This window comes from Scatophagus argus, chromosome 9 (assembly GCF_020382885.2).
Source record: "Scatophagus argus isolate fScaArg1 chromosome 9, fScaArg1.pri, whole genome shotgun sequence".
Lineage (NCBI taxonomy): Eukaryota > Metazoa > Chordata > Actinopteri > Scatophagidae > Scatophagus > Scatophagus argus.
Genome location: NC_058501.1, coordinates 6,239,926 through 6,250,176, shown reverse-complemented (window position 1 = coordinate 6,250,176; position 10,251 = coordinate 6,239,926). Strand labels below are relative to the sequence as shown.

The following is a 10,251-nucleotide window of genomic DNA, read 5'->3' as shown; positions in this document are numbered from 1 at the left end:
CTCTTTAGCTGAACAATGGTATGCTCCGTCCTTCCAGTGGTCTGCACTGTGCTGCTGTGCTTAGTCTCTCCCTCTAGAATCAACGTTTGGGAGAGACACAAGCTGGGAGGTACGTACTCAGCGCACGGCATTCTTTGGGGCACAGGGAGGTTGTCTGTTTCGGAGCCAGTTTCAAGAGCAACTTATTTTACGATTTACATTCCGCATCGGACTTGCTGATTTGCCGGGACTGTATAATATATTGTGTAGTTTTTATAAGACTGAGGTTTGAAAAACAAACAAAGACGGAAGTTTGCGATCTTCATCCACATAACCATAATGCTCATGGAAATGTAGACTTATCCTAAACGAGGATGGTTTGGAGGTAGTTTTATGGAGTCTGAGTTGGATGTGGGAACGGTTTTCGAAAGGATAAAGGCGGGAAACATATTTGAAAAACTTTGCTTTGTTCACCGTGGAAGAACGAGTAGGTGACTGGGTTGGATTGTTGTAAAGAAATCTTTACGCACGGTCTGCGCAGACAGATTTGTTCAGTCCAAGATGCGCCTGTTGAACACGTCGTGCGGATGTAACCGCGGAGAAATCCAAGGAAGCACACACAAGTCTGTGATGATGCGTTTGTTTTTCCTCCTCGTGGCCGTAGTGTCCTGTGAAGGCTGTCCGGACAAGTGTTTGTGCATCCCACAGACGGTGAAATGCCAAAACCAGGGCTTGGACGCGATTCCGCATTCTTTACCGACCAATACCAAATTCCTGTTCGTCACAGGAAACAACATTTCCCGTATTAGCGAGGACTCATTTCCAACCCTCCTGGAACAGTTAACAGACCTCTATCTCAGTGGGAATGAGATAGAGTTTGTGGATGCAAACGCATTTGACAACTTGCCAAATCTTGTACGACTGGATTTGAGTAACAACAAAATCGAGAATTTCAGTGAAAGCGCGTTCCCTCATAATAACACACTGCAGGTCCTGAACCTAAGCAGATGCTTTCACAATCATTCCACAGTGAACCTGGAGTTCCTGGAGATTGGAAACCTCCACCAGCTGAGAGTCTTGGACCTGTCCAACAATGACCTTTTGATTCTTCCAGGCGACGTGTTCTCCAACCTCCCCAGCCTGGTAAACCTCACCCTGCAGAACAGCTCCATGATCTCCATTCAGAACGGGACGCTGAGGGTGCCACCGCTGCGTGAACTTGACCTGAGGGACAACAGCCTGAGGGATCTGTCCACCACTGCTATGGCAGAGTTCAGCCTCAAGCCTGGCCTCCGCATACAGCTGGCAGGGAACCCGTGGCGCTGTGACTGCTCCATTGAGGACATGCTGTTATGGCTGAAAAACTCCACTCAGATTGTTGACATGCAGAACCTAACCTGTGCAGACCCCGAGGACCTGAGTCGACAGCTGCTCCAGCATGTGTCTCACTCAAAGCTGAAGTGCTCTGGTGACATGGAGGGTGTGCTGGAGACTTCTTATGTTTTCCTGGGGCTGGTGTTGGCTCTGATTGGTGTCATATTTCTGCTGGTGCTCTACTTGAACAGAAAAGGCATCAAGCGGTGGATGTACAACATCCGGGATGCTTGTAGGGACCACATGGAGGGCTATCATTACAGGTACGAGATAAACTCTGACCCGCGTTTGGCCAATCTCAGCATCAATTCGGATGTGTGAGAGAGGACGGGACACTGTCTGAGACCCCACAGTGAGATATTAGATGACTTATACTGTTAACATTTGCATGAAAGTCTTCCTCCCCTTTCGCCTTTTCCCCTACAATGCTACAGATTTGGCATCTGTCATGGCTCCTAATTAACCCCTCTCACAACCGCCATTCAGCCACTGCCGCATGTTCTATACAGTTACCTGGCAGCTGTGATGTCAGCCGTGTTTCTGCCATGCATGGACAATGAATCATGTCAGTTTTTCTCTTTCTTTTTTGGATAGTCGCAAAGAGTGATGTGTTCTGTTTTTACTTTTCCTAAAGTATAAATGGAGGAGTATATTAACTTTTAAGCGAGAAGAGATTACAAAACACGTAGGCTACTGCTGGTCATTGCATCCCTGTCATTATGCCTCTGCTGCAGATAGATATTATACTGTTTGTTTGAGTGTGTTTTTTTTAATATGTGAATTTGTCATATACAGTATGCCTTTTTTGAATGATTAAAGTGCACATTGCATAGTTTTTGGATTTAGTAGGTGGATGTAATTGCTCTTGCTTTTTTTCTGTGAAGATATTCAACTAAATAAAATGCCTCTGGATTGCTGGTATGTGTTTTGACTGAGGACCTTTTAATTTTAAAACTGAGGAATGTGATCATGGACTCAGCAGAGACACTCATTCCTGAGGCGGTGCTACAGCTGGCATGAACCATATGATAAATGCTAACTTTTATCCTAGTTGTCAGCGAGTTCGGCAATGTGTGAAACTGTTTTAGCTCTATTTTTATTAAGAAGTGAGTTGGTAGGAATGCAGTCAAATAGAGAAGTTGAATAGATAGTGCACTGTCTGAATCTAAATGAGCTTCTTCTGTCTGTAGGTCTAAGTGATGAGAGTAGCCAACTGTTATCTCCCATCCAATTTAGTTCCTGCTGTGAATCTGATAAATATCCTTGGCTCTGCAGAGAATTCCCCAAAATAATGTCTGTGAGCTGCAGCCAGTAGGCAGGTTTCACATCCAACAGCCCCCACCCATAGACTCCAGCACACTGTGATTGCCTTTCGATATACTCCAGCTGCAAAAAACAGAAACAAGTGGTTTGCTGTTTTGTGACACATGCTAATGAAGGCAAAGTGAACCCAAGATTCTCATGGGGCACACAGAGGTATTATGGAAATGAGCTCAAGCAGCTTTGCTTCTCATGTAACCCTGTTTTAAGGGAACTGGCAACCTTGAAAAAAATGTGTTCTATTAGTGTCTCCACCCTGTCAATTGCTACCCTATTTTACATACAGTGCAGTATAGTACGAATCAATAATTAATATGTGGTATTCCTTTGAAGAGTATACCATGCATGTTGGTGCCGTGTGGCAGTCTAAAGTAATGAAGATGTTTGTTGTGTCTGCTCACGGGAATGACTGTGAACTTCCTTGGCCTTTTGGAAGAGCATCTAGATACATAATAATGTCTTCCTCCTTCCAGCTCTTCACACAAATACACAACAATCTCTAACACCTTAGCCTGGAGCTACAGATTTTCCCTCGCTGTCATCGTGTATTTTAGTATGGGAAACATGAGCATAGGACCAGGAAGGGAGGATGGGGACTTTATACACAGGACCCCACATGTGTGGAGGGCCCACAAAGATACTAGGATAAATAGCAGTGGATGCAGGAAAGGGCCCTTAGATTATGTTCATGTACAGGGTCCAGATTTTTGTGCTACATCCCCCTGACGAGAGCAGCTTCCATAGTTCTGATCGTCTCTGTCTGATTACGCTCGTTTGGCATGAGGAAGGGAAGCGCTGTGTAACACTATCTGTCTGCTCTGGTGCTCCGGCTGGTGTTAATGCTCTGTATGTCTCCTGACAAACACAGCAGCAGCTCTGTTGTCTCAGAGGACTGAAGACGTGTCGTCACACCTTTAGTTTCACACTTCCCTCCTGGAAATCTGTCAAGGAGACAGCATTGCCAGTCTTGGAGATAAGGATTGTGTAGTTGTTTGTAATATGCTGCACGTTTTTATTGTAGGATTTTTATTCTCATTGCCTTCAAGGTGTGTTTCTCAGGCTTCTATTCCGATGATCACACCTTCATTTCTGGCTCTATGGCATCCGTGTGTGATTGTGATTTTACAGGTTGATTTCAAGAATTTCCCTCCAGGGATTAATAAAGGAATTCTGATTTCAGCTGGTTAAACACTCCCAAGCCCAAAGGCTGCTAGTTACAAGCACTTGTTTCCTCACTACAGATTTATAATTGTTGCAGGCTCATTTTGAACATGGAGGGTTCTCACTTCACACACAATTCCCCAAAGTGAGGCTTCCTTACCTTTTTGTCCCAGGAGGGACATACAGGTGCAGACTGCTTACAACCTAATGTTTCCACAGAGACTGTCAGTGAATAGTCTTCCTCATCCCTCACACTCTGCAGATTCATATTAACAAGTGATTTTGCCCAGCCACGCCTCGAGCTACGCTTGGCAGAGCAGGTGTAATTACAGTGGGGAAAAAAGAAAAAGAAAGCAAGCGAGAGAGTAAATGGTTGAAAAGGAAGAAGAATAAAATGGATGAGTGCGGAGGGCGCTCTGTGTTCTATTAGCACGGCGACACCTTCTCTGGCTCGCTCAGTGGCCCCTTTGTGCTTGTTAGTACTAGTCTCCAAACAGCTTGGACGTCTGAATAGCCGGTCGTTGACTTGTGGTGTCAACTGAGATTCAGAGAGGCAGCAGTTTGTCTCAGGCATCTCCCTGGACTCTCTCAGCTGTCTGTTAAGGCTGTGGTCTAAAGCTTATTTCCAGACAGGAGCAGGATTGCCTACTGAGGCCTGACTATTTCATGATTACAGACAGAAATGTTCCCTTTATTCCACAGATGTTCCACGTTCCTTTTATCTTAGTCCCTCACTTAAGGGTGCAGCATTACCTTTGTGTACAGGTATGCAAGGTCGATTTTTTTTTTAAATTCAAGCGCTCCTTGCAGCCCAGCAAGGAAAACACAGTCCAAGGAAACACTAAAAAGTTCAAAAATGACCTCTGTAACATGGGAGATTCTCGTCTGATTTTGGTAACTCACATTACTGAAGCCTCATTTTAGCTGCAGCCAGATACGAATCTCTGTCCCATTTTGTAGAGAAAGGCAGCTGCAGCCAATTATGTTGCAATCTTTCGTGTGATCTGTGGTTTTAACTGCACATGGGAGATTTTTCTTCCCTTTCTTTGGCCTTCCAGACAATAGGGAGAAGAACTGTCTTCAGGATAAAGTCAAAGAACCAAAGTGGAGGTGTATGAAATTGATGAGTTTATTTAATACACTAGCACAGCTACATATATGAAGCAAACACACAAAAGCACATTATTTAACTTGGAACAAAATAAAGACAGTGACAGCTAAGAGACAGAGAGAGAAGCTGTAGTGTCTTATTTGATAGCGAGCAATAAGACTTTCAAGCTAGGTGCAGGAAAGTGAACATTTAGATGGACTTTAAAAAATATTGAACATATCTTTTAAAGATGAGTGGTTTAACTCTTGAAGTTGGTCACACAGCTGAAAAACATACTGGCCTTCCAGACAGTCAAACCTTGTCCCAACCGCTGCTCCTGCCCAGCAATAGTGCACACACAGACACTGTTCCCTGCTCACAACCACGTTTGTTGAGTCACATTTAATATGGCTGTGCACTTTCCTACTGTTGAGAGACAGACTGGCAGGTTATCAGATTGCCAGAGTACCGTAATTACATTCACTGCACCACACTGGTCTGCTGCTCCACAAACACCTGGCATGTTGCCCCAGCCACTGACCTTTCCGGTGGAAAAAAATTTGGCTAAATAATTGGCAGTCACATGGGGCACTCTTTGCTCTTTGTAGAGTGAAATATGATGAAGGTTGTTTTTTAAAATAAAGAAATAGAAATTCCCTCCATCTGATATGGCACTATTGTTCCTGGATATAGTGGTTAGCCAATTGTATGCCAGGCCTCAACCGCCACCCCTGCAGCCTCCCTCCACAGGACATGCCTCGGCTTCTCTAATGTGGATTTATGGTGCTGTGTGTGAACGTGTTTGTGGAAGCCTGCCTCCTGTTGAGCCATGTTGGCCTTAATGAACAAGCAGCCTCCTAAACGAAGACGGATCTGAGCTGACGGCGCCGTGGCCTCTTGGAGAGAACTGTTGCCGCACAGCATCTGCCACATGCGAGGGACAGATGCGTAGAGATGTGGCTGAAGATATTTTGCTTGCTGAATTTGTACAAAGAGGAAACTAGATGTGATATGTTTAAAATGTCAAAATACATACCGAGAATGACCTTTATGTGTAGAATTGCCGGCACTCAGGGCCAGGTGAGGCTACTAGTTTGTTTTTACTGAATGTTGAGTAAGTGCATGAGAGTTGAGGATGTAAAATGTTAATAATATACTGACCTTTCCTGGGTGACCTTTACTCTTGGAAGACTTCAGAGAATAGATTTAATAATTTATAATTTTCTTTTATTATGTCACAAGATTTGCATGAGATTTTCCTCTAAAGTAAAATGTGTGTCCTGATCATCAACATATATTAATTTCAGATGCCACTATCTTCCTGTGTTACTGGTAGGTTCCATGCTCGGGTGCATGCGCCCGTGTTATGAGCAGGCACCCGAGCATCTTTGTAGTGAGAAATTTTGATCATACTGAAGCTAAATCACAAAGTCAGGCCTTTTCTGGCCTGTTCTGGAGATTTGTTGAAAAGAAAGCTGCAATTTGATCCACACTCCATAATGTGAGTTCAGTAAGTGATATTTAATTTTGCAGTGCATCTGGAGGTTAGACTGATAAATCTCCCACAACCTTTCATGTCTTAAAAGCCAGCCTTCACTCAGCATTGCAAATGTTGAAGTGTTACCTCTGAGCACTGCAGCTAACAGCCTATCAACTACACATGAATGATTTTTGTGATGATTTCTCAGCACTCAATAGCACAGCAGATCAATGGACCGGTCTCAATAGGAGTTGGTATTTTCCTTCAACACATTTTCTGTGAACATAAACTTGAAACCCAGCCTGCTTCTTGTAATCCAGCCTGTAACATAGAGGGACAAGAGCAGCCTTTCTACTGCCCTTTAAAACCACTGGAGACTGATTAATGTATAGACATGTACATCTGATGCTGGGCTTAACCAACAAGTGCTCTCCTGTGTTAAGCAGATAGTGAGACATTCAAGTGTTTTTACACTAATTTGTTTCTTAGATGGTCCAATATCCCGACAGTGTGCTGAGGAGATTGCTGGCCATTTTACATTTACAGCCTGTCACCTTTGGTTACAAATCCGTAAATGCTCCCAGCTATGTCTTTAGCCTGTGGTTAATCGAAATACCCATATAATGTATGCTATTGCTCCTATTTGTCCAAATAATAAAGAGTAAAAGAGCAGCAGACGTTTAGGATGTGTGTCTACTGTTTATCATCCTTATATACTGATAAAGTCAAAAGATGAGTGTTAAATATCAAACTCTTTCTTGGTCCTCGTAATTTGACCAGTTAATGACAATAGTCCACTGATTGTGTACGGATCACAATGAGGTAGAACAGGAAAGACACAAAATATAAATTATTAGAATAACTGCGACTACCTGGATTTGGTAGTCCTGAAACCTGACCTGGGCCAGATAACACCATCATCTTGGAGCACATGGAGACATGTTACTCTATTGTCCACTAACCCCTCTTACACCATCTTGGTGTCTATATTGGTTGATAATGAAATCCACTCGGCTTGGAATGAACAGTATTGCAATGGCTGAACACTGTGTATTTACCTTTTTTATACGCAATGTGAAAAGCCAGCATGTCTACAGCCCTTAAATCAGCTAATGGCTATCTTAGCAAGTATTATCATCAGAGTAGGAATGTAAATAAAAGACTTTATGTCTGTTCACTAATTTATGTCTGTATGTTCAACAGTGTATTTATAAATGTCATAAAATATTCATCCCTCTAATGTCATAACTACGAAATGTAAACAGTTTATTTCATGTGCACTTGTGTTAAGATTAAAATTAAACATTAATTGAGATTAAACATTTGATACTGGATTATTAACCTTTTGCGTTTTTGTCATCACTTACTTTTTTCTGTTTGCAAGTGTAAATAATTTATCACACAACTCTCCATGAGACTACATATTGTCATTTTTACACTGTGTTTCTGCATGGATTAGAGACCTTTAATGTGTTAATTAAGATGCTTTAGGTGCTGGTAGTCTTAAACTTCATTTATTTATTTATTTTGCAGCCAGGCTAGCTGTTTTTTCAGTCTTTATGCTAAATCAAGCAAATCACTTCTGAGTCGTAGCTTTATGTTTAGGTAATGAGTGGTATCAATTTTCTGAGCTAACTGTCAATAAAGCAAATAAGCATATTCTCCAAACTGTTCCTGTCATGTTAATGTTTGTGCTGCTGTCTTCATCATGCCTCCCTTTAAGGAAATCTTCAGGGGCTGAAGTTAGTTTTAAGTAGTTAAGTAGTTGGTTTTTAAGTAGTAAAGAAAGGCATGTAATCACTGAGACACCGTAACAGTTTTTGTTTTGAGAAATCCTCTCAGCAACAGGCACCTGCCACTCTAACATGTTAAGCTTTCCATGTGGACACACTCCAACCTAAACACCACTTGAGGTGTGTGTGTGTGTGTGTACATTTTCTCTCACACTTTCGAAGGAGCCACCACTAGGAGTAAGGGTTAATTCTTTCCCTCTCACATCCAAATAAACTGTGAACCGTGACAGCTTTTTGCCCTGCGGCAAAACTAGAGTGGCACTTGTGTAATCTGAGGCATGTAGTACTGTACCTAGAGAGAAAAATGAAATGATTTAGAGAAGTATCATGACTGTTTGAAAACAAAGTAGCTTCAGGTCTGTTCATCATGGCTGCTTTTTGTTCTTTGTTTAAACTTCCTTTCCAGTTTTGAGTGAAAGTGGAAAAAAAAACTTGAAGACAACAGGAGTGGGGGAGAAAGGTATGATATATTGTCACCCAGTATTAGTTGTCACATTGACTGAACACTTATCACCACAAGAGGTAAAATATTGAGATTTCTAATAACCTGATGTCAAGGAAAGTTGTTAGGCAAAAATGTTTACTGAAGAAAAAAGCTTCCCGAAGAAGTAAAGCAGTGTGAGAGATTTGCTGAGGGAGGCACTTTAACAACAGTGATGATGCATTTAGTACAGCTTGGTGGTCCTCTGGCTGGTTGTTTTGTGAGGCCATACGGTCAGCAGGGAACAACATTAAATGCTCGGTAATATGATGTAGATCGGCGGAGGGTGTCACAGTGAGTAATGACCTCAGCAACACAGCAGTAAGGCGCTGGGAGCAGAGACAGCCAGGAAGAGCTTGATCACGCCATCCTGTAATGCTTTTACAAGGTCGTGTGGTGCAAAACCTCTATTTAAAAACATGTAGTTTTTATGCTCCAAATCAGAATGCTCAGCAGGCCTTGAAGAAATAGTGTAACAAGGTCCACACAGAATATGAAAGCTGTGTTCCTGCCATTAATCTGTTAGTACAAGAGGTGTTAAATTGGACCCTACTCCTCCGGCTACGAAACTTACACAGGAAAGAGAAATTTGTTATGTTGCCTAAAAATGATCCAGTTTTTCACAGCTCTTCACACAGGGTAACCAGATTGGATACCTACACCTCCCTGGTTTTGTGGTCTATGTTTGGTGTTGAAATAATAATTAATAAAAATACATAATATTTATTCTGGACTATGTCATCCAAGGACGGGGTTCTGAAGGAGTGCTATTGTAACAGCTTAACCCCTCTTGTTATGAGGCCTGATAAAGTATAGCATTGACAGTACAGTGGCAATGACTTTCAGCATTAAAAATACAATTTGGCATTGAAAAGAAAACATGAATTGAAAAAGGAAAGATTGGCATTGGTACATTTGTATTTGAAAAAAGTTGTATTTGCACTGAAACAAATATTTGGCAGGTACAATAGGCACAATAAAGCAACATTAAAAATTATTTCCCTTTACTTTTGATATATCTTTTTGTGTGTTTTTCAATGACATTGTATTAGATTTTTTTTTTCAAGTTCAGGGGTTTTTTGCATGGTTTACAGTTCCAGCTCTCATTTACATATCTACATACTAATGAGAAATGTGACTCTTTGGACTGAAGGTCTTCTTTGGGGCCTCAGACACAAGACATAAGCACAAAACTCTACTATCAAACAGCAAGTACGGTGAGTCTCTTTCAGCTGTTCTTTTTCACATAAAACCTAACATTAGCTATAATAGCTGACATTAACGAGTTAAGTTAACATTAGACCTCTGCCAGGCCAGCATAGTGAAATCATGTAATCTGGATTCTACATGTATGTGCGTGTCAGAGCCTCAGCAGACCACATGTCCCGAGGACTAACGTTTCTCATTAATATGCATATATGCAAATCATACTCTCTTTGCCCCCTCCCTTCAAACTCTTCCTCCTCAACCTCAAGCCAAAATTCTTGACAGAGAATCTGAAACTGAAAACCAGTGAGACTAACAAAAACCTGCCACCTAACTGATACAGACATGAAGAAAAAAAGAAGGAAAA

General features: G+C 41.9%; 1 protein-coding gene across 1 annotated transcript; it reads left to right on the top strand.

Annotated features, from left to right (window-relative positions):
* Positions 1-58: 58 nt before the first annotated feature.
* Positions 59-2,274, top strand: tpbgb (trophoblast glycoprotein b). Its single transcript, XM_046400237.1, has one exon. The coding sequence runs from the start codon at positions 541-543 to the stop codon at positions 1,672-1,674; it is 1,134 nt and encodes a 377-aa protein (XP_046256193.1). The 5' UTR covers positions 59-540; the 3' UTR covers positions 1,675-2,274.
* Positions 2,275-10,251: the final 7,977 nt, after the last annotated feature.